At 34.4% G+C, this 24,810-nt stretch overlaps 1 protein-coding gene across 1 annotated transcript in view; it reads left to right on the top strand.

The window, feature by feature from the left end:
- Nucleotides 1–24,810, top strand: part of LOC105533662 (ankyrin repeat domain-containing protein 36C-like) — a 172,735-nt gene that overhangs the window by 136,056 nt on the left and 11,869 nt on the right. The window contains exons 50-60 of the mRNA XM_011972131.1: nucleotides 540–568; nucleotides 663–735; nucleotides 1,554–1,582; nucleotides 1,677–1,749; nucleotides 3,419–3,447; nucleotides 3,531–3,603; nucleotides 8,361–8,431; nucleotides 11,411–11,549; nucleotides 19,044–19,257; nucleotides 21,604–21,787; nucleotides 22,914–23,828. Coding sequence (XP_011827521.1) covers nucleotides 540–568; nucleotides 663–735; nucleotides 1,554–1,582; nucleotides 1,677–1,749; nucleotides 3,419–3,447; nucleotides 3,531–3,603; nucleotides 8,361–8,431; nucleotides 11,411–11,549; nucleotides 19,044–19,257; nucleotides 21,604–21,787; nucleotides 22,914–23,828 — 1,829 coding nt within the window. The remainder of the gene's footprint in view (nucleotides 1–539; nucleotides 569–662; nucleotides 736–1,553; nucleotides 1,583–1,676; nucleotides 1,750–3,418; nucleotides 3,448–3,530; nucleotides 3,604–8,360; nucleotides 8,432–11,410; nucleotides 11,550–19,043; nucleotides 19,258–21,603; nucleotides 21,788–22,913; nucleotides 23,829–24,810) is intronic.

Genomic DNA, 24,810 nt, shown 5'->3' with positions numbered 1-24,810 from the left:
ATATATCCAAGCTGATCAATGTAGGACACTTCCACTGAAGAGATGTGAAGTGTACATTGAACTGAAGTGTCATTGTAATTGTGTATCATCTCAGTTATTGGGCAAGTTAAGGAGCATGGTGAATGTTTGTAATATAATTATGTAAATCCTTCTGGTTTCTTGCATGAAAGACATGCGGAATCATGTACCACTGGCTCTGACATTGATTCTCAGGTCTATGAGTTGCTCCACTGATTTTAGATCACATTTGTGCTCATCACTCGGCATATCTGTATTGATATTGACACGGTTTTATTTTAATTTTAGACATACGACTAATCATACCATGTTTGAAATTGTAAGGGTATATTTCGTGAAGCCTGTATTCCTTTTTTGAAGTGTATTTCTGTCATGTTCCAATCCCCAGACACAAAGGAGAAAACATCAAAGCCTACACTAATGCAGGCAGGAAGATACGGCTTGATGCTAACACTGCATTATGTATGGATAACTTTATCACATGTACATATGAGTGATTGTATATCTCTTTTGCTTTTCAGTGTCTTCTCAGAAAAAAAAAGCCTTGAAGGTGATTAAAATCTCATTTATATTTTGAACTAGTAAATGTATAGTCTATGAAACATACTTTATTTATTGATTATTTTGTTTCAAATTCCATTCAGGCGACAAGTGACAAGGAAGATTCTGTTTCGAATACAGCCACAGAAATAAAGGATGGACAACAATCTGGGACAGGTAATTTTGCAAAACACATTTAACGTCATGTTCAGTCAAGACAGAAAAGAACTTCTCTTCCCCAAATAAATCAGCGAGGGACTCGTTAATGCTGCACATTCTGATTCAGCAGGCCTGAGATTCTTCATTTGTAGTAAGTTCTCGGGTGATGCTGATGCTGCTGGTCTTGGACATGATCTTCCCAGCCTAACCTAGAGGAAACAACAAATGTAGGCACATTATTACACGACATGGGTTTGAGAAACAAAGAATATTATATACTAGGATTATCCAAACCTATATCCAAACTGATGAAGCTGGGACACTTCCACTGAGGACTTGTGAAGTGTACATTCTACAGAAGTGTCATTGTCATCGTGTACCTGCTCAATTGTCAGGCAAGTTAAAGATCATGATGAATATTAGTAGTATAATGGTATAAATCCTTCTGATGTCTTGCATGAGAAACATGCAATAGTATTTACTACCTTCTTTGACATTGATTCCTGGGTGTATGAGTTGCTCCTCTGATTTTAGATCATATTTCTTTTCATCATTCGGGATATCCACATTGATGTCAACACTTTTTATTTCAGTAATACACACATGACCCATAATTTCTCTTTGTAATTTGTGACTGCATATTTTCTGGAAGCCTGTATTTCCATTTTCTTCAGTGTATTTCCTCATGTTCCTGTCCCAAAGACACAAACTATAAAACATCAGATCCTATGCTAGTACAGGCAGGAGGCTACGGCTTGATGCTAACACTGCATGAATGTGCGGATAACTTTATCATATTTACATAAGATGGATTATATATTTCTTTTACTTTTCAGTGTCTCCTCAGAAACAGTCGGCCTGGAAGGTAGTTACTCTTTCATTTATACTTTGAATTACTAATTGTATAGTCTATGAAATATATGTTATGTATTGACTATTTTGCTTCTCATTCCACTCAGGTTATATCTAAAAAGAAAGCTCCTGTTTTGAATATTGCCACAAGAATAATGGCTGGTCGGAAATCTGGAACAGGTAATTTGGCAATACACATTTAATGTCATGTGCACTCAAGATAGAAGAGAACGTCCCACCCCTGAATAAATCAGCGGGGGGATCATTGAAAATGCACTTTCTGATTCAGCAGGCCTGAGATTGTGCATTTCTAGTAAGTTCTCAGGTGATTTTGATGCTGCTGTTCCTTGGCCATGATCTTAGTAACAAGGTTATAGACTTCCCTACATTGAAATCATGTAGAAGAACCGTTGGAAAACAGTCCAAGACATAAGAGGATCAGGGTACAGCATAATTTTGCTGTTATTTCAGAGCATATTTCTATGGAGAGGGGAAGGAGAAAGAGAAGAAGTAATAGAAGTTATAGATGTCAGATGGTTCTGCTACAACCAGAGGGAAGAAGTTGTCATAATAACCCATAAACACTGGAGAATGAGAAGCAAAGTGACCACTGATGTAGTAATTCTTTTCATCAAGAAAGAGGAATTGCAAGGCAAGAAAGAGGGAAAGGAAGAAGTTAGTTAGGTAATTTTGGGGTTTCTGCTGAGGAAACCTCAGCGAGCTCACTTCAAATGCATTTGGAATATTTACATACGAGAAGATCTGACTTCTGGCTGCTCCAATGTCTACTGGAATCAGGGAGGAGTGCTAGAATTGGGATAAACCTCAGTGTCTCATTATTCCTGTTTATTACTATCAGACATCAGAGATATATTTTTATTAGTTATTCAAATGAGTTAAAATTTAATATGAATACATTAGCTTTTTTCCAAAGTGCTGGGGTTTTTTTTGTTAAAATAACTATTTAGTGAAAATTCTTTATAATAAAGTGATATTCCAGAGCAGACTAATTTTAGAGACAAAAATAATGTTGACTGCATTAATTGAATCCTAAAATGGTTATTTGCACTGTATATTGGCCTGATTTCAAAATGTATAAGTTCATTAATATCTAATGCCTGGAGCAATTTCATTTTGTATAAGTATGTATAATTTATTATAGTTTTTGATGGGTTTTATATATTATACCTTCTTGCCATTAGTGGATGAAGAAATTTTCTGAAGGCTAAACTAGAGGATACAAGAAATATAGGCAGATTATTATACCACATGGGTGTGATAAATAATGAATATTATCTACTAAGGTTCATCAAACATATATCCAAACTGATGAATTCATGACACTTCCACTGAAGAGGTGTGAAGTGTACATTCAACTTAAGTGTCATTGTAATTGTGGGCCTTCTCAATTATTGGGCAAGTTAAAGAACATGATGAATATTTTTGTTGTAATTGTATAAATCCTTCTGATGTCTTGCATGAAAGTCATGCAGTCACAGTTAGCACCAACTTTTATATATATTTCTAGGGTTACGAGTTGCTCCTCTGATTTTAGATCACATTTCTCCTTGTTAGTCAGCATATCCACATTAATCCTTATTTTTTAGTAATAGATGTGGTGCATAATTTCACTTTTTAACTTGTAACGGTATGTTTTTTGAAGCCTATATTCCTAATTTCTTTAGTGCATTTCTGTCATGTTACTATCTCAAAGAAACAAACTAGAAAAACATGAAACCCTACACTAATACAGGCAAGAGTATTGAGTTTGATGCTAACACTCCATGAATGTATGGTTGGCCTTACCACATTTACATATGATTGATTATATACTTTTTTTGCTTGTTAGAGTATCCTGAGAATCTGCCCACCTTGAAGGTAATTGCTCTTACATTTGTATTAACTGTATATCCTATACAATATACATCATGTGCTAATCATTTTGTTTTAAAACCATTCAGGCTACAATTGAAAATAAAGATTCTGTTCTGAATACAGCCACCAAAATGAAGGGTGTACAAACATCCACACCAGGTAAACTTTGTAATGCAGATTTAACTGTGGAAAGATGTACATTAATCTATTTGTAATGCTCATAGTCTTTCTATTCTCAATTATTTCACTTTTTTATATTATTTCAGGATTTCATCTAAATAATGCAGCCATTATCATTTTTATTTAGGTTTTCAAAAATGAGATTTGCATACATAAGGAAAATACATTTTTAAAAAATATAAGGTTTTTTGTTGTTGTTGTTTTTGTTGTTGTTGTTAGACAGAGCTTTGTTCTTATTGCCCAGGCTGGAGTGCAATGGATCAATCTCAGCTCACTGCAACCTCCGCCTTCCTGGTTCAAGTGATTATCCTGCCTCAGGCTCCCAAGTAGCTGGGATTACAGGCATGCACCACCATGCCTGGCTAATTTTGTATTTTTAGTAGAGACAGGGTTTCTCCATGTTGGTCAGGCCAGTCTTGAACTCCTGACCTCAGGTGATTCTCCCACCTCACCCTCCCATAGTGCTGGGATTACAGGCATGAGCCACCGGGGCCTGGCCTTAAAATACAAGATTTTATTCAGATTATTCTACTTTTACATTTTGATACTCTAAAGTTTCCAGTTTGGAATTTCAATGTTTTTTAGCTATTTAAAGAGATCTATTTTGGTACTCTAAAATATTTGTTTTGCTTTAAAAGTCAGTTCAAATTATGGCTTTTATCTAATGAAATGTTTTGTCTGATAACATATTTGATTTGTTTTAACTTTTATTGGTTCTGGTCAATTTTGTTACACTTATTATATTAAACCAATCAGCTGTTCTGATTAGTACACTGTTTGTTTGTATGTGTGTTACTTTATTTTTTTTTTTTTAATTTTAATGAGTAAATCGTAGATGTTTATGTTTATGGAGTAAATGAGATATTTTGATACAGGCATACAATATGTAATAATGACATCATGGTTAATGGTTTATCCATCACCTCAAGCAATAACCATTTCTTTATGCTTTTAATTTGTACTTCCTCAGTACCGCTAAAATGTACAACAAGTTATTGCTGACTGTAGTCATGTTTTTGTTTTATAAAATGCTAGATTTTATTCATTGTGTCTAACTATAGTTTGTACTTATTAAGCATTCTAATTTCCTACCACATCCACACCCTTCCTAGACTGCAGTAATGGTGATTTTTCTCTTCATCTCCATGAGCTCTATTTTTTAAATTTCTCACACCCACAAAGGAGTGACAACATGTGAAGCCTTTTTTTTTTATTATACTTTAAGTTCTAGGGTACATGTGCACAACGTGCAGTTTTCTTACATATGTATACTTGTGCCATGTTGGTGTGCTGCACCCATCAACTCATCAGCATCCATCAACTTGAAATTTTCATCAAGTATAACTCCCAATGCCATCCCTACCCCCTCCCCCTCCCCATAATAGGCCCCGTTGTGTGATGTTCCCCTTCCCGAGTCCAAGTGATCTCATTGTTCAATTCCCACCTATGAGTGAGAACATGCGGTATTTGGTTTTCTGTTCTTGCGATAGTTTGCTGAGAATGATGGTTTCCAGCTGCATCCATGTCCCTACAAAGGACACAAACTCATCCTTTTTTATAGCTGCATAGTATTCCATGGTGTATATGTGCCACATTTTCTTAATCCAGTCTGTCACTGATGGACATTTGGGTTGATTCCAAGTCTTTGCTATTGTGAATAGTGCCGCAATAAACATACATGTGCATGTGTCTTTATAGCAGCATGATTTATAATCCTTTGGGTATATACCCAGTAATGGGATGGCTGGGTCATGTGGTACTTCTAGTTCTAGATCCTTGAGGAATCGCCATACTGTTTTCCACAATGATTGAACCAGTTTACAATCCCACCAACAGTGTAAAAGTGTTCCTATTTCTCCACATCCTCTCCAGCACCTGTTGTTTCCTGACTTTTTAATGATTGCCATTCTAACTGGTGTGAGATGGTATCTCATTGTGGTTTTGATTTGCATTTCTCTGATGGCCAGTGATGATGAGCATTTTTTCATGTGCCTGTTAGCTGTATGCATGTCTTCTTTTGAGAAATGTCTATTCATATCCTTTGTGACTGGATTATTTTACTTGATATAATGTCCTCTGGTTCCATCCATGTCATTGTGAATGAGAGGATCTTATTCTTTCATATGACTGAGCAGTATATATATCACATTTTTAAAACCCATTTGTCTGTTGATGTACACTTAGGTTGATTCCAAATTATGGCTATTGTGAAAAGTGCTGCAATAAACATGTCAGGTCAGATTTCTCTTTTATAATACTGATTTTCTTGCTTTTGAGTGGTTACCTAGCAATGGGATTGCTAGATCATGTAGGTAGTTGTATTTTTAATTTTTTGCGGACTCTATACTGTTCTCCATAGTGACTGTACTAATTCACAATGCCACCAATGGTGTACGAGGGTTCCCCTTTCTCCACATCCTCACCAGCATTTCTTAATGCCTGCCATTTGGATAAAAGCCTTTTTAACTGAGGTGAGAAGATACCTCATTGTGGTTTTGATTTGCATTTCTGTGATGACCAGTGATGTTGAGCACCTTTCCATATACCTGTTTGCCATCTGATAGCAGTTTGTAATATAACAGTGTCATTTTGCTATTATTTCTGAGTATGTTTCTAGCCAGAGGGGAAGTAACAAACATTTAGGAAATAGAAATTATACATATAAGATACTACTGCTAAATAAAGAGGAAAGAAGTGGTGGGAATAATTTGTGAGCGTTACATAGAAGTGTTGATAATAGTTAATCAAATGAAATTTATTTGAACTAAGGAACTTTGACTGATTTTACTAAGAACCCTATTTTAAAATAAGATCACGGTTCCATGAATGTGCCTTAGAGATTAGCATGGTATATCAAATCAAACCAATTTGAGAAACAAAAAGTTATAGCATTTATTCTTTGAATAACAAAACCAATATATTCAGTGAACATTGCACTGATTTTGAAGTACAAAAAGTTCTTAATGTCTGTGGAAATTTTTCGTTTTTGACAATTATTTTTCACATTGAAAACTTATTATATACTTTCTTGTTGTTTTGGAATTTTTTTTTTTTTTTGGGTTTTTTTTTTTTTTTTGAGATGGAGTCTTGCTCTGTCTCCCAGCCTGGAGTGCAATGTTACAATCTCAGCTCACTGCAACCTCCACCTTCCAGATTCAAGCGATTCTCCTGCCTCAGCCTCCTGAGTAGTTGGGATTACAGGCACATGACACCATGCCCGGCTAATTTTTGTATTTTTAGTAGAGATGGGGTTTCACCATGTTAGGCTGGTCTCGAACTCCTGACCTTGTGATCCACCCACTTCAGCCTCCTAAAGTGCTGGGATTACAGGTGTGAGCCACCTCACCCAGCCTATACACTATTGTTGATGTAGTTTATATATCTTCTTGTATGAGTGGATTCAGAAACTTCTTGACAGGGCCAAACTGCAGATACAAGCAATGCGGACATAGCAGTAGCCCACCTATGAATGAAAAAAAAAAATGAATAGTTTTATTAATTTTTATTCTACAACTGTCTATCTAAGCTGATTAATTTCAGACAGTTTCTCTGATGAGAAATAAATTGTATATTTATTGGAAGTGTCCTCACAACTTTGTACTCCCTAAATAATAGGAAAAATAGTTGAACATGATAAATGCTTGTAGTATAATGGTATAATTGAATCTGATGTATTGCATTACAGATAGGCCATAGCATCCTCCCATCAGCTTTGACACTTACTCTCTCAGGCTCATGATGTGCTATTCTTTATAAGGATCATTTTTCTCGTTATCAGTCAACATGTTTACATTGGAATAGATAGACTCTTCTATTGAGACATGATCTCGCTTTTGAAACCTTAACTACATATTTTATAAAACCTGTATTAAATAAAACCGTTTATCTGAGGAAAGATGGCCAGAGTCAAGGAAGACTGCACGTAGCTAAGTCTTAAATTGTGAAAGAAATGTGTCAGAATAGTTGAGGAAAATATTTTAGATATAAAGAAGAGACTGCACGTTGATAAAAGTGTAAACAGTAGCAGTCATTTTGGAAATGATTAATAATGAACAACAGACTCAATGTGCTGTTATAAGGTACTATTGTGAAGTAAAGAACAGTGTGCTATTACTTCATCTGTTTCTATTGGATTTTTACATTTTGTTTTATTTCTGATGGTTTTGTTTATTGATGTTGGGTGGATAAATTTGTGAGTGAATCTTTGACCATGTTTGCATGGCTTGAACCTGGTGACATCCGTGCCTCCCCAAGTAGTTTGCTGAAGTTTTGGAGGATTAAAAGCATTTCTTAAAGAAGTAAATATTATACTAAAGATTAAGCTTCGTTTAAACACTTTTATTTTCTGGTTTTAGAAAGACTATGGATTTGATTTTTTTTTTTTTTTTAGACGGAGTCTGGCTCTGCCCACCAGGCTGGAGGTGCCATGGTGAAATCTCGGCTCACTGCAAGCTCCGCCTCCCGGGTTCAGCCATTCCCCTGCCTCAGCCTCCCGAGCAGCTGGGACTCCAGGCACCCGCCAGCACGCCCGGCTAATTTTTCGTGTTTTTAGTAGAGACGGGGTTTCACCTTTTTAGCCAGGATGGTCTCGATCTCCTGACCTCGTGATCCGCCCGCCTCAGCCTCCCAACGTGTTGGGATTACAGGCATGAGCCACCGCGCCCGGCCGACTGTGGCTTTTATCTAACTGTTCTGTGTAGCTTGTTTTAACTAAATATCTATTTTTTTTTTAGCAGAACAAGACTTAGAAATGGCATCAGAGGGAGAGCAAAAGAGGCTTGAAGACTATGAAAATAACCAGCCACGGGTATGTAAAAATTTAAAATCAAATTTCTGGTTTAATTTTGTTTTCCTTGCTTTGGTAATACAGCATATTTGAAATGAATTTACCTTTGGATTAGCCTTTTAGTATCAGTTGATTATAATTTAATATTTCATTTTAAAAACATTTAACTAGTTATAAAACTTAGTGTTGGAATCGATAGTAACGTATATCTAATCTTTACCCTTGGAATTGAGTTAAAAAGTTCCTGATATTGTTTGCACTTCTATTTTTTTTTTTTTTTTTGGGGACGGAGTCTGGCTCTGTCGCCCAGGCTGGAGTGCAGTGGCCGGATCTCAGCTCACTGCAAGCTCCGCCTCCCGGGTTTTACGCCATTCTCCTGCCTCAGCCTCCCGAGTAGCTGGGACTACAGGCGCCCGCCACCTCGCCCGGCTAGTTTTTTTTGTATTTTTTAAGTAGAGACGGGGTTTCACCGTGTTAGCCAGGATGGTCTCGATCTCCTGACCTCGTGATCCGCCCGTCTCGGCCTCCCAAAGTGCTGGGATTACAGGCTTGAGCCACCGCGCCCGGCCTGCACTTCTATTTTTATAGCTTCCTATTATATTAAAGAAGGTAACATCAAATACTGAATTACAATTTTAAGCAATAGAAATTATAAACAATTTAACAGTGACGATAACTGTATTGGATTCAGATTAAAGGAGTAATTATTGCTAGTGGCTCAAACTTTGCAGTTTTTTTTATTGCCAGTCACTAATACCAAAGTTAAGAATTAATTTTCCCTTTGAATCTCTGACTTCAGTTTGTATATTCGGGGAGAGAATGGGTCATTAAATCAACCCAACTGGCTATCAAGAGAATTATACCTTGCAGAATGGCACCTTTGGTATTAGGGTACAAACAATAACTGCCTAATGTATTTCAATATAGAAAATCTGTAAATATTATTAAACTTATTAAATCCACTGTCATTAGTAGACCTTAGAACTTAAGCCTGCAATCTATATAAGTATATAACACTGTCAATCATATTACAATATATAATTTGCATTAAAATGTAAGAAGTTGCTTTTCTTACTGACTGGTGTTGATTTTGGCTCCTAATAATTTAAAGTTTGCCTGATCACTAGTTAGTAATCTTTGGCAAAAGCACTCGAGTGTACACTGTAGGTATAGTGATAAAATCTTTTAAAGTGATAGTGCCTTTATAGTACCACAAGTCATCTCCTAATTCATTTTTGGGAAATTTAACACATAATAGTCAAGTTTAGTCCAAACAAACAGTGACAAATTAAAGTTTCATGGTTTATGTTTTTGCACCTATTTTAGGCTAATGCAAATTATTTTTCACTTCTTAGTTACAATCCAGTGATTTGGGAGTAGGTAAACATAGATTAAAAAGATTAATATTAAACTTTAATTATTTTTTAATTTTTCTCTTTTTACACTTGATTATTTAAAGATAAAGTTATTTTTAAAACATGTACTCTGACAGAAAAGACATCTGAGAAACAAAACTAGCAAATTTATCTTCCACTTTTGCATGTGCAAAAATTGTCTGAACAACTAGTTGAAAAAGTATTGTGATAGAAATGACCTCTTTATATATGCAGGACTTACTTGTGTGCAAAAGTATGAGAAAATGTGGATCAAACAAGACAAATTAGGGTAAAGAAAACTTTAAAATTCATCACAAATAAAGCAGAGTTTCGGTGAAATTTGTGAAAATTACAAAACTGCTTGTATTGAGGAAGAGCAACTACCTAATAACTCCACAGGAAGAACAAACTTAAGAAAATACCCTCTAATTTGACAAATGATTCACCTGATTGTCAGGAAAGTGATGCATCTGGCATGTCTATCTCTGTAGTAGTCCAGATATTTCCTGAACAAAAATAACCCAGTCTCAAAAATGCCTTTCTATCTCATTCGTACTCTGGGTCCCCAGAATATGCTTGCCAATCACCCCAGCTTTATTTAAGTGGAAACAAAGTATAGACCACGAAAATGACAACAAACCAGATACTGAACATGTTTTTAACCCAAACAAGGAAAAATTTTATAATGATACAGAAAGTACGAAGGCAAGAAACCCAGAAGTAGTTATGGTTGAAATAAAAGAACACAAATAGGTTGTTAGGCAAATGACCGAAAAAAAAAAAAAATCCCAAAATACCACCAATTGGAAAGTAAACATCGGACATATGCCTCAATTTAGTGATTCAAAAAGCCTTTTAGATATGTGACTTACTTGCTCCAAAGAAATGAAGCCTGTGATTTAAGAAAAAAAAAAGATCATGGTGTTTCTGTTGTTACAAACACAACAGTACAAAACCAATATAGAATGTGTTCTGGAAGCCGTTATATGACAACTGTAGTGCAAGTAAGTATGAAAGCATAAAACTTGAATTAGAAAATGTGCATTATTCTCCACCACATGGTGACAGAACATCAGCCATATGTCTAAAAGTGGAATTAAGTGATATATGCAAAGATTTAAGAATGAGGTAAGCATATTACAAGTAAAGTAGAGTCCCTGGCTTTGGAGAAAGTTCAACTTCAAAAAGACTTAGAGGGTCACTTGCTGCTACTCTGGTTTTTCTCTTCACCAATTATTTGATCCATTTGAATTTTTTACTTATGAAAATCTCTTGTGTAAAATGGGGTTATCTAAATACAAAATTGTATGTAGAAATAGATTGTTTTTGCAATTAAGATAATTCAAGCTCAGGAAGACATTTTCTTAATCTTTGTTCCTTAATTAACCCAAGTCTCTCTGTCAGTTTTCTGAATGGCATAGGAACTGGGAAACTAATTTTTCCGTAGACCATGTGACCTGCTGAACTAGAGTCAACATAAAGGAAATTTCTTTTAAAAAAAAGTACAGAACAAGCACCTGTGTTTGTGCTCATATAAACAGATGGGTAATTCCCACTTCTGTACATTTAGTATATGCTATAAATATTCTGGGGACATTTTGAAACAGTGTTGTTTATTTTCTAGGTGAAAAACCAAATACATTCTAGGGATGACCTTGATGACATAATTCAGTCATCTCAAATAGCCTCAGAGGGTGACTCGCTTTGCTCCAATTGTAAGAAAGTTATATTACTCGTTGATGAACATGAAATGAAGTGTAAAGGTAGGACCAATGCATAAATATAAGGCTTTTTTAATCCTATAGCAATGTATGCACACATTGCTTACCACTGTACCGTACAGTACTGATATGTTACAAGAATGTTCATCTCAGAAATATGCCTTATGTCAACATAGAATAAAAACTACTGTGTCTTGTACCCTTTCAGTCAAAGAGCTATAATCATCTCACTGTACTTTTCTCAGTGTGAATGGCAGGCCCAATTGTGTTTGTTTACTCTACTTCTCTTCTATGCCATTACCCATTTACCCATGGTCAAGTTACCATTTCCTCCCACCTGAAATACTGTGATAACCTTATAACTGTCTTTCCTACTATTCTGCCTTCCAAAACCATGACCTGTTCTGCAACCATAATTATATAGTTGTAAAAAATCACATCTGATCATGTTACCTGCTTGCTGAAAACCCAGCTGCCATTTATTGCTATAAGGTACAGATCTCCATCCTCGAACTTTATACTGCATCGTTGCATACCCTTTTCTGTGTCACAGCCAGTGCCTTAGGTGTTTGCTTCTACAACCGGTAGCTTTAGTGTGGTGTAACTGATATGTGATAAAGTGCACACATGTAAAAGGTACCATTTGATAAGTTTTAACAGATGTATACACACGTGAAACTATTACTATCATCAAGGTAGGCAACATATATCCATCACCCACTAAAGTCTCCTCATGGCCCTTTATATTCCTGTTTTTAAAAACTGCTAAATGATTTTCCAAAATATTTGTACTATTTTCTATTCTCATCAGCAGTAAATAACCATTCCAGTTGCTATGTTGTCACAGTAGTACTGTATTTATTTTTTTAATTTTAGTCATTCTGATGGGTGTATTATGTATATTATTGTGGGTTTAATGTACACGATCCTAATGACTAAAATGTTGAGCATCTTTCCATGTTTATTTGCCATCTGTATATCTTCTTTGTTGAACTGTCTTTTCAAATCTTTTGCCATTTAGAAAATTAGGTTGATGTTTTCTTACCTGTTGAGTTTTAATAATTCTATATGTATTTGGATACTATTACTTTTTAGCTACTTTTTTTTTAAATTGTACTTTAAGTTCTAGGGTACATGTGCATAACATGCAGGTTTGTTACATATGTATACTTGTGCCATGTTGGTGTGCTGCACCCGTCAACTCGTCAGCACCCATCAACTCGTCATTTACAAGGGTATTTTTTTTTCAGTTTTTGGGTTGACTTTTCACTTGCTTTGTAGTATCTTTTGAAGAGCAGAAGATTTTAATCGTAATGAAGTCCAATTTAATTGTTTGTTGAATTACAGATTTTGCATTTTTGCCATATGTAAAAAATGTTTGCCTAGCACAAGGTTACAAAGATCTTTTCCTATGCTTTGTTCTAGAAATTTTATAGATTTGGATCTTACATTGAAATCTATGCTCCATTTTTGAGTTTCCTATTGTATATGGAGTAAGGTGATGTATGGATTCAAGTTCACTTTTTGGATATGGACAGCCAGTTGTTCCAGCACCACATGTTGAAAGGCTATCGTTTCTCCACTGCATTGCCATGCTGCCTTTGTCAAACATAAGCTGGTTGCATATGTGTTATGTATTTCTAGACTCTCTATTGAGTTTTATTAATTTACAGATGCTCCTCAAATTGTGGTAAACCCAGTGTTTGAGTCAAAAGCAATTTAATACTTCAGTAAACCCACTGTAAAGTCAATAAGTCAAACCACCTTAAGTTGGGGATTTTCTGTATTTGACTTTCTTTATGCAGGTGGAGCATTGCTAATTTAAATATCCCAAATCTGAAGTGCTCTAAAACCCCAAACTTTTTGATTGCCAATATAGACGCTACAGCGGAAAAATTCTACATCCGACCTCATGTATACAAACATTGTTTCATGTCCCAAATTATTAAAAGTATTGTTTAAAATTACCTTCAGTCTTTGTGTATAAAGTAAATATGAAAAATAAATGTGTTTTGTGTTTAGACTTGGGTCCTATCCCTGAGATATCTCATCATGTATGTGCAAATATTCCGAAATCCAAAATCTGAAAAACTTCTAGTCTGAAGCATTTTGAATAAGGGATACTCAGCCTATACCTGTGGCACACTGTTTTGGTTACTGTTGATTTATAGTAATTCTTGAAATGAATCCTCCAATTCTGTTCTTTGTTCTGTTTTGACTATGCTAGATCCTTTGCATTTTTATATGAACTTTAGAATCAGCTTATCAAAATAAAGACTGCTTGCTTGTTGGAAATTAAGTTGGGATTGTGTCATATTTATAGATTTGGGGAGAATTGACATCTTAACAATAGTGAATCTTTCTACTCAATAAAGTGTATGTCTGCTTTTATAGAAGTAATATTTAATTTTCTCAGTAGTATTTTGCAGTTTTTAGTTTACAGGTCTTTTCATATTTTATCAGATTTATCTGTATTTCATTTTTGATGAAGTTGTAAATGATAGTTTAGTTAGTATAGATGTATTTGACTTTATACAGGTTGAGCATTGCTAATCCAAATATACATTTTTATAAAATTATAGAAAATGCTAATTTTAAAATTTTGATTTGATTGTTTATTGCTAGCATATAGAAATGCAGTTAATTTTTCAATATTGAATTTGTATCCTTCAATCTTGTTAAACTCACTTATTAGTTCTGGCATATTCTTGGTAGATTTGATCAGATTTTCTTCACAGACAAAAAGTTATTAAACCTTTCTTTCTCAAATTACCCTCTTACTAATGATAGTGAATATTTTAGACTTGTGGTAAAAGGGTCTCTTTTGCAGCTGATAAACTCTGCCATTTTAGTATGAGAGCAGCCATAGACCATCCATAAATTAATGAACACAGCTGTGTTCCAGTAAAAGCTTATTGACATAGACAAGAAGCTGGCCCACAGGTTGAGGTTTACCCATACCTGTTGTATGGTCACAGTTGTGTATAAAGACAATTTTATTTCTTTTTTTAAACCTGGACGCCTCTTATTTCTTTTTCTTGCCTGACTGCATTAACTAGAATCTTCAGAACAATATTACATACAAGTAGTGAAAGCAGACATTCCTGTGTTGTTCCTCATGTTATGGGAAATGCATTCAGTTTTTCACTATAATGCACGTTAGCTGCAGATTCATCATAGACGTTTTTATCATGCTGAAGAACTTCCCTTGGATTCTTATGTTGCTGAGAGTGTTTCTTTGAAATATCAGGAATAAATTTTATCAGATGCCTCTATCTGTTGGGATGATCCTGTGGGTCTTCTCTTTTAGTTCATTTTATGCTAAATAATGATGTTTCAATGTTAAGCCAACCTTTCCTTTTCTGGAATAAACCCCCTTTGTTTATGATGTATTACCTTTTTATTATACTATTGGATTAAACTTACTAAAGTCTCATTTAGAATTTATTATAAAGACTTTTATTTTTTAGACCAGTTTTATGACCCTGGCAAAATTGAGAGGGAGGTTCGGATTTTTTTTTGTATACCCCCACCCCAACACATGTGTAGCCTCCCTCATTACCAGTATCCTTCACCATAGTGGTCGTTGCTATGACGGATGAGCCTAAATTGACACACTACAATTACCCAAAGCCCATAATTTGCACTGGGGTTCACTCGTGGTACTGTATATGTATGGGTTTGGACAAAGGTACAATGATGTGTATCCATGTTATAGAAATTATTTTGACTTCCCAAAAAATCCTCTGTGCTCTGCCTATGTATCATTTCCTGCTGTCTCTCACCCTTTGGCACACTTTTACTTTATCCATAGTTTTGCATTTTCCTGATCATATAGTTGGAATCATACAGTAAGTAGCCTTTTCAGATTATCTTACGTCACTTGGTAATGTGCATTTAAGGTTCCTTCACATGTTTTCATGAATTGATTTCTCATTTCTTTATGTGTAGAGTGATATTCCACCGTATGGCTGTTTAACCGCAGTTTATTCACTGCACTATTGGAAGATATCTTTGTTGCATCACAAATTGGTTGAATTTTTACATTCATGCTCATGAGGGAATTTTCTTGTTGGTAATATTTTCTGGTTTTGGTTCAGGGTAATGCTAAAATTACAGACTGAGTTGAGATATACTCTTCTTTCTGTTTCTTTTGGGAGAGTTTGTGTATAATTGTATTATTTTCTTCCAGAAATGTTTTGTAAAATTCACCAACATAGCTAGCTGGGTCTGGAGTTTTCTTTTAGCAAAGTTTTTAACTATAACTTAACTTTCTTTTATAGATATAGGGCAATTCAGGTTATCTATTGCTTCTTGATTGAGATTTGCTAATTTTCATTTTAAAAGGAATTTGTTAATTTTATCTAAGTTGTCATGTTTACTTACATAGAAATTATAATATCTTGTTATATTTTTAGTATCTGTAGAATCTATAATAGTGTCACTTTGTTTATTTCTGAAATTCGTAATTTGAATTTTTTCTTTTTTTCTGAGCAGCCTGGCTAAATGGAGCTTTATCACATTTGTTGATCTCCTCGAAGTGTTTTGTGTTGATTTTTTTCTATTGTTTCTTCTGAAACCAAGAGTATAACAAAATACCATAGACTGGGTCAAACAACGGAAGTTGATTTCTCGCAGTTGTGGGGTCAGCAAAGTCCAAGATCCAAATGCTGTTGGATTTGGTGTATGGTTCGGGAACATGTCCTGGTTCATGAATGAATTCTTTTTCTCTGCGCCCTCACTTGGCAGAAGGGGTGAAGGAGATCTGGGGTCTGTTGTATAAGAGCACTAAGCACTAATTCTGTTCATGAGGGCTTGGCTCATGTAAAAATCACCCCTCCTAATACCGTCACATTGTGATTGGCTTTCAGCATATAAATTTTGGGAAAGACAAACATTCAGACCACAGCAGATGTTTATTATTTCCTTTCTTCTGCTTGCTTTGGGTTTAATTCACTCTTCTTTTATCTAGTTGCGTAAGGTAGAAGTCAAGGTCATAGATTTGAGACTCTTCTAATATAGACATTTGGCAGTGCTAAAAATTTCTATTCAAGTACAGTTGTAGCTGCATTCCACAAATTCTGGTTGACAAATTTTTATTCAGTTCAGAATATTTTCTAATTTCTATTTCATTTTCATTACCTGTTTGACCCAGGGTTATTTAGATGTGTGTTACTTAGTTTCCAAATATTTGGGTATTTCCCAGAGTTATTTTTGTTATTGGTCTTTAATCTGATTGATTTGTGGTCAGGGCACATACTTTGTATGACTTAAATCCTTCTGACTCAACCCTTTAGTTGAGAGTTGTTGTATGGCCTAAAATATGATCTATTTTTGGTAAGCATTCCATGGGTACTTGAAAAGTGTGCTGTTGTTCAAGTCTATTCTTGCTGATTTTCTGCCTTCTTGTTCTATCACTTATTGAGTAAAGGGTATCGAAACCTCAGATTGCTTAGAAATTGTCTGTTTCTTTTTGTAGTTCTATCCACTTTGGTCTCATATATTGTGAAGCCGGTTTGTTATTAGGTGCATAAACACTTAGGATTGTTATGTTTTGTTGATTAACTTAACCTTTTACTATTGTGACATGACCTTTTGTTATTTATTGCTGGTTTTTTTGTTTGTTTGTTTGTTTGTTTTGCTATGAGATCTACTTTGGTATTAACACAGCCCACTCCTGCTCAGCTGCCCTTGGCAACTGTTAGCATGTATCTTTTTCCATCCTTGTAACCATTTGTGTCTTTACATTTAAAGTGCATTTCTTATAGGCAGCCTGTAGTTGGGTCTTGCTTTCTTACTGAGCCTGACAGTCTGCATTTGAGTTGAGGTTCTTAGACAAGTGTCATTTATAATGTCATTGATAATGGTTATGTTTGTCTAGTAGCTGTTTGATTGCTATTAGTCCCAGCTGTTCTTTGTTCCCCTTTCTTTTTCTGCTTTCTTTTAGATTAGTCAACTATTTTTTATGATTCAATTTTGCATATATTTTTGGGTTGATTAGGGATAACTGTTTTGCTATATTAATGTTTAGGATTTTTATTATATAATTTTAAATTATCACAGTCCACCTTCAGTAGTACTATACATCATAGATGGTATAAAAAAATGACAATGATACATTTTCAGTTTTTTCTGTCCCAGACACTTCCTCCCTGAATCTGTGGGATTATGGTTTGTATTAAGGTTAGAATATTTTCGGCCATTTTTTCTTTTAATTTTTTTTTCTATCTCTTCTTTTTTTATTTAAGGAGTTATCGATTAGCTGCTTGAAAGTTTCTCACAGTTTATTGTGTCAAATTTAGGAATATTTTCCTTTGTCATCTCTAATTTGTGTTTATTTCCATCCACTATAGTTTTTACTTCTGACAATGTAATTTGCATCTCCACAAGTATGGTCTGTTGTTTTTTTTTTTTAAAAATACCTTCCATGTCTCTACTTACTGTCTTGAGTTTTATTTGGAGTACAGAGATTTGCTTATAATCTTTCCATTCTTGCTTTTAGATTTGGGGTAATTCCTCACTCCTGAGGCAAGACCTTTCTGAATATTCATTGTCATGTGAAGTATGAGGTATTTTGGCCTGGTGCATGGGAATGGACCCTCTTCCAGTCATTGTGTGAACCCCAGGCATAGTTTCTGCTGATTTTCTTTAACTGTTTCTTTTAAATTTTATTTTCCACTGTCTTAGGAAGTTTCCTAGCACACAAGCACTTTTCGTTACTCCACTAAAATACCCAAGAGGGAATCTCTGCGCATCTCCAGGATTTGTTTCCTGTACTGCTTTATTCTCTCCAGTTTTCAGTCCTGTGATCTCTATCTGCTTTGATTTTACTAGCCTCTCAGCTTCATAACCCCAGCTCTATGTCAGATTTTCTCCCTTTGTCATGGCCTTGAACCTCTGTCAAAACTCTGTCAAAAGAGCTGGGACAATTGTAAGGCCTGCTATATATGTTTTCTGTCTTATAGTGATCACCTACCATCTTCATTGCCTGAAGCCCACTGTGTTGGAAATCATTGCTTAATGTATTTTGTCTGTTTTGTTTTTTATTGTTTCAGGTAAGATGAAAAATCCTGTCCGTTACTCCATCAGAGCTAGTAATAGATTGCAGCAGAGCTTCGGCACAGCACATGCTGTAAACTGGCCAGGGTGTTTTGCTTTCCTTTTTGCCTAACTGCTTCTTTCTCATCCTTCATTTCTCAGTGTAGTATCTCTTCCTCAGGGAAATCTTCCCTGGGTGAAGTATAGATCAAATTATCTTATGCAGTCATATAACTATGGTTTTTTTTTTTACAGGACCTGTCTGAGTTTATAATTGTCACCTTTTTATCTTGGTTCTTCATTATGCTTTAAGCTAAAACAATAGCAGAGGTGTTGTCTTATCTGCAGACCTTAGTATAATATCTTCTACCTTGTAGGCACTCAATATGTACATATTTGTTCAATGTATGAATGAATGCATGTTAAAAATGCACAGTCCTTTATATCCAAAAACTTACTCATGTATTTTATCTCTATTTTGTTTTTTCCCAGTTACAGATTGTGTTCGCCTATCAAAAATTAAAAATGCATTTTGTTTTTGTAAAAGATCAATAAAACTTAAAGATAATCACTGTGAGCGACTTACAGTAAAAATTCAAAAAATGAAAAATAAGGTTAGTGTACTACGGAAGAGACTATCTGAAAAAGAAGAAATAGAATCGTGCTTACAGCATGAAAAACTTGAATACGAACAAGAACTCTGTAGTGTGAGGTATGACCTTGTTCTAAAGAAATGTTAGAACTATTTGTTTTATACTAAAGACGTATAAGGAAAATTTTTGTAATTGCTAACTTTCCTTCTAGGATTTACAGGGAAAAAAGTTTCTTAATCTTATGGAGTGTGAAATTATTGGATATGATATCACAAGTTCTTAATTGTGAATACTTCTCTAATAATTAAATGCATATTCTTTTAAATCATAGTTTTAATGGCTGTATAGAATTTTACCCTTTGGAAATCTCATTATTTAATTGATGAATTAAATTTTAGGTTTTAAAAAGTTTTTGTATTAATGCTACAAGGAACATCTTTTATTTACACGTAGTTTTCTACATTTTTAATTATTTACTTTGGATAAATTCTTCTGGTTAAAGTACAGAAACTTTTTTAGATCTGTTTTAGATCTTTGATCAATATTTCTAAATTGTTCTTAAGAAAGTTTATATTAATTTATAATTCAATCAACAGGGTATAAAATAGATATTTTCTTTATCCAGAATAATTATTTTAAAAATTATCAATCGGGTGCGGTGGCTCACGCCTGTAATCCCAGCACTTCGGGAGGCTGAGGTGGGCAGATCACGAGGTCAGGAGTTTGAGACCAGTCTGGCCAACATAATGAAATGCTGTCTCTACTAAAAATACAAAAAATTAGCCAGGCGTGGTGGTGTGCACCTGTAATCCCAGCTACTCAGGAGGCTGAGGCAGGAGAATCCCATGAACCTGGGAGGCGGAGGTTGCAGTGAGCTGAGATTGCACCATTGCACTCTAGCCCAGTGATAGTGCGAGACTCCCTGTCAAAAAAAAAAAAAAAATTATCCAGTTTTATTCTTAATATGCAGGGAATAAAAAGTAAAATGGAAAGTGTTTACTGATTAGCTTATTCAACATCCCTCTGCTATGTAGATAAAATTAATTCAAAGTTTTATGCTGAAGACACGTATTATTCTTTATTGTTTAATTAAATATTAGATCTTGTGTTGTTCCAAAACAGATTTTAAAATTGTTTATAAAATACATACTAATCAACAGGATAGATTGAAAGTGTTGCCCAAAAAAACAATCTTCAAAAGTGTAGGGGGTAACATATTACATTCTTAACCTAGTCTTGGATTACACTAATCTGCTGATATATATTTCATAAACACATCAAAAGTGCTATCTTACAATGTAAATTAGTTTAGGGATACTTGCAATGAATGTTTCATGAAGGTGGAAATATATTTCTAGTGAATGTATCAACTTGTTTATAAAAAGTTGCTGTATGTTAATTAACTCTAAACGTTTCATCCTAATTGAAAAGTAATTATTGTGTGAAGAAAAGGTCATTTTTATCTTGTAACTTTACTGAATAATTTTCAGCATCTTTTTTCGTAATAGTTGGTAGAGTTACACGTATCAGAAACTTGTGCAGGGTGTTCTTTTGTCAGTACATTTCAACTTATACATGTCCTTTGGATGAGATTGAGGTGAGAAATTAAAAACATGAGAACTAGAAAGAAAAATAGTATTTAAGAACATAGAAACTTTATTAGGATAATAAGCAACATATGAATGTTTTATCTTCTAATATCAACAAAGAGAGTCAAACTCTGTAAAATATTTGAAGAGATTTATTCTGAGCCAAATATGAGTGACCATGGCCACTGACACAGCCCTCAGGAGGTCCTGAGAACATGTGCCCAAGGGGCGCAGCTTGGTTTTATACATTTTAGAGAGGCATGAAACATCAATCAAATACATTTAAAAAATACATTGGTTTGGTTCAGAAAGGCAGGACAACTGAAAGCAGGGGCTTCCAGGCTATAGATAAATTTAAACATTTTCTGGTTGACAATTGGTTGAGTTTATTTGAAGACCTGGGATTAATGGAAAGAAATGTTCAGGTTAAGGTAAATGATTGTGGGGACCAAGTTTTCTTGTGCAGAGGAATCTCTCAGCAGACTTCAGAGAGAGCAGGTTGTAAAATGTTTTCTTATGGGACCTTTTAAAAAGGGTGCCTGGCTCTTAGCTGATTGTCTCCTGGATCTTCATAGAAAGGAAGGAAAACAAAGGGGAAAAGGGGGTTCTCTATAGAATGTGGGCTTTTCCCACAAGAGACTTTGCAGGGCAATTTCAAGGTATGGCAAGGAAATATATTTTTGATTAAATATTTGCTTCCTTGTCTCATAATGTTATGCCAGAGTCAGATTGAAAAGCAAGTCACAATATACGGGGTCAAATAAAATCCATCTGATGAGAATCCATGGTACCCCTTAGGTAGGAATTTGCACAAGATAAAAAATTAAAGCTTACTCCTCACTGATAAAATAAATACTAAGATAAGTATATTTACAGATTTACCATACAGCAAGAAAAAGAGAAAAGAAGAAATGTTGAAGAGTTGCACCAAAAAGTTCGGGAAAAGTTAAGAACAACAGGAGAGCAACATAGGATAGAAGTTGATGAGACAGAACAAGTTAAACTGGCTCTCAAATCACTGGAGATGGAATTGAAGAGTGTAGGAAAGAATTCAAATCAGGTTTGGTAAAACTTCATATTTCTACTTTTTTCAAATGTTACTTATAATATCTCTTTCATTTAATGTATATTATTTAAGCCTAAAAAAACCCCAAATTGTATTTCATCTTAAAAATGAATCAAGGAATTTATAGCTACAATTATTTATAATCTTGAAATATTTTATTTTAGTTCAAAGACCTTTTGAAAACAATGCTATTCTATAATGTATACTTAATGATATTGTAAGTATTTTGTTCCTAGTGACATAGTTCAGCATATTTTCCCCTATTTCATGTTAATTACTGTTTCAAATGTTATGGAAAAGAAATAAAAGTGATCACAATAGCAAATAATCTCATGATTTTCTAGGAAGAGCTTTATAAACTTAATTTTCTTGACTTTTGGTGTTTTGAAATAAAAGATTATTTTTGTATGTCTATATCTACCTCACAGAAGTAACTGATTTGGTGGAAGAGCACTAGAAGTAGAGTCAGAAAAGCTGGAAAAAGTCCTGCAGCTTGCTTATATTTTTAACCTTTTGCTATAGAATTATAACTAAATGAGTTCATTGATTTGTGCATGTAAAAGTGCTTAGTACAATGTCTAGACTTATCATTTATCAATAAATGTCATTCTTAAAACTGACCATAACAATATTAGAAAAGTAGAATATCTATACAATATTTTAGGAAAAGGGAAGTTAAAGAATTTGGAAAATGTCATTCATCTGTCCAAATATCTGCCAGGCTAAGGCTCTCACTATAGGGAGATGTATAGCTTAGATGTTAGAGTGTAAACCCAATTTTTTAACGTGATCATAGTTATTAATTCTTTATGCTTTGCAATTTGTTGTAATTCAGTAAAAGCCTTTTTTAATTCTGAAATTTGTAAAAATTTTCTAGTGGTTTTTTTTTTTTTGCTTTCATGGATTCACTGTCTTCAAATAAACTTTCAAACTTTGGGGAATTAATGCTTTTTGAGGTTTGAGGTTTTGACTCAACTTCTTTTTTCCCAGTTAGATATCCAGTTATGGCAACCCTCTCATTGTATAAATGCACAGGTTATTATTTAATTTCAAAAGCAATCACAATATGTTATCCTATTGGGTACTAGTTATAAGTTTTCTTTGTTTTACTTAGAAACAGATTTCTGATACTGATAAAAAAGAAGACCTGCTGCATGAAAACCACTTGATGGAAGATGAAATTGCCACGCTTAGACTGGAAATAGACACAATGAAAAACCAAAACCTGGAAAAGAAATACTTAAAAGACTTTGAAATTATGAAAAGAAAGCATAAAGACCTTCAAAAGACTCTAAAACGGAATGGGGGAACATTAGCAAAAACGATAGCTGATTATAGGGTACAGCTTGCTGCTCTGAAAGATGAGAACGCAACGCTCCGTTCCAAACTGGAGAAGGAAACACAGACCAGGCAGAGACTGGAAACAGAAACGGAATCATACCGTTGTAGACTGAATGCTGCTCTATCTGATCATGATCAAAGTCACTCATCAGAAAGAGACCAAGAGCTTGCTTTCCAGGGCACAGTAGATAAATGGTGTCATTTACAGGAAAATTTGAATTCTTGTGTTCTGACTCCTTCTCAGCAACTTTCTAAAGCTGAGAGTAAGTTCAGAGTCCTCGAAACTGAGCTCCGTTACACAAGAGAGGCTCTGAAAGAAAAGTCTTTGGTTTTTGAACATGTACAAAGAGAACTAAACCAAAAACAGTGTCAAAGGAAGGACATTGAAAAAATGTACAAAAATGAATGTGATAAAGTGGAAAAATGCATAGAAAAGCAGGAAAGATTTTGTCAACTAAAAAAACAAAATATGTTACTTCAACAGCGACTGGATGATGCTCGCAACAAAGCTGACAATCGAGAAAAAGCAATACTTAATATTCAAGCCAGATGTGATGCTAGAGTACAAAAGTTTCAAGCTGAGTGCAGAAAGCACCGTCTTTTATTACAAGAAGACAATAAGAGGTTGGTCAATGAATTGAATCATTTGAAAGAAAAAGCACGCCAAAATGAAAAAGAGAAAGCAGAAAGAGAAGTAAGTGTCAAGAAAAATAAGTATTTTTCAAACTTCCTGAAGTAAAATTTGAAGTAATATTTGGTTACAGCTAAATGTTGGATCTAGTTGAATATAAAAAAGGATACATATGATAAATGTATCTGCTATATCAGCTGAGAAACATTCCTTGTTTCCAGCAAGTCAGAGTTAAAACTGAGAGATTCTTTCCTCTGATTAAATTCATGTGTCACTTATACAATTTTAAGTTATAAAATGTTAATGTAGACTAATATTAATAATGTAGTCTTATACTGCTGAAATAATAATTTTTTCATTTCAAGACATTTCAAGACCATGATAAATCAGATATATGGAAATGCTCATACCTAAAATGGTATTTTGAAATTGATTCAATTAAGTGGGGTACTTCGACAGTTAATTTCAGATTTCCCAGATGAACTGAAGTGTATTCCCTATTTCATAATTATTTTTCTTCAGTAGCTTTAAATATATCTTAGTTGGTACAATTTTGTTTTTCTTCATATCAATTTGACTTAAATCTGAAACTATTTCAATCTCAAATTATGTATAGATATGATCATTCCATTCTTTAAAGGCATCTAATTTTACTTATATTATAATATGGGGAAAATGTGGTAAATTTTAGCCAAACCATATTTGATTTAATCTTCCCACTGACATTTATAATTTACTTTCAGTTTTGTTTTTTTTTTAAATATTTTTTTATTATTATACTTTAAGTTCTAGGGTACATGTGCATAACGTGCAGGTTTGTTACATATGTATACTTGTGCCATGTTGGTGTGCTGCACCCATTAACTCGTCAGCACCCATCAACTCGTCATTTACATCAGGTATAACTCCCAATGCCATCCCTCCGCTCTGCCCCCTCCCCGTGATAGGCCCCGTTGTGTGATGTGTCCCTTCCCGAGTCCAAGTGATCTGATTGTTCAGTTCCCACCTATGAGTGAGAACATGCGGTGTTTGGTTTTCTGTTCTT

This window comes from Mandrillus leucophaeus, unplaced genomic scaffold (genome assembly GCF_000951045.1).
Source record: "Mandrillus leucophaeus isolate KB7577 unplaced genomic scaffold, Mleu.le_1.0 Scaffold1275, whole genome shotgun sequence".
Lineage (NCBI taxonomy): Eukaryota > Metazoa > Chordata > Mammalia > Primates > Cercopithecidae > Mandrillus > Mandrillus leucophaeus.
This window is presented reverse-complemented; position numbering and strand designations above follow the sequence as displayed.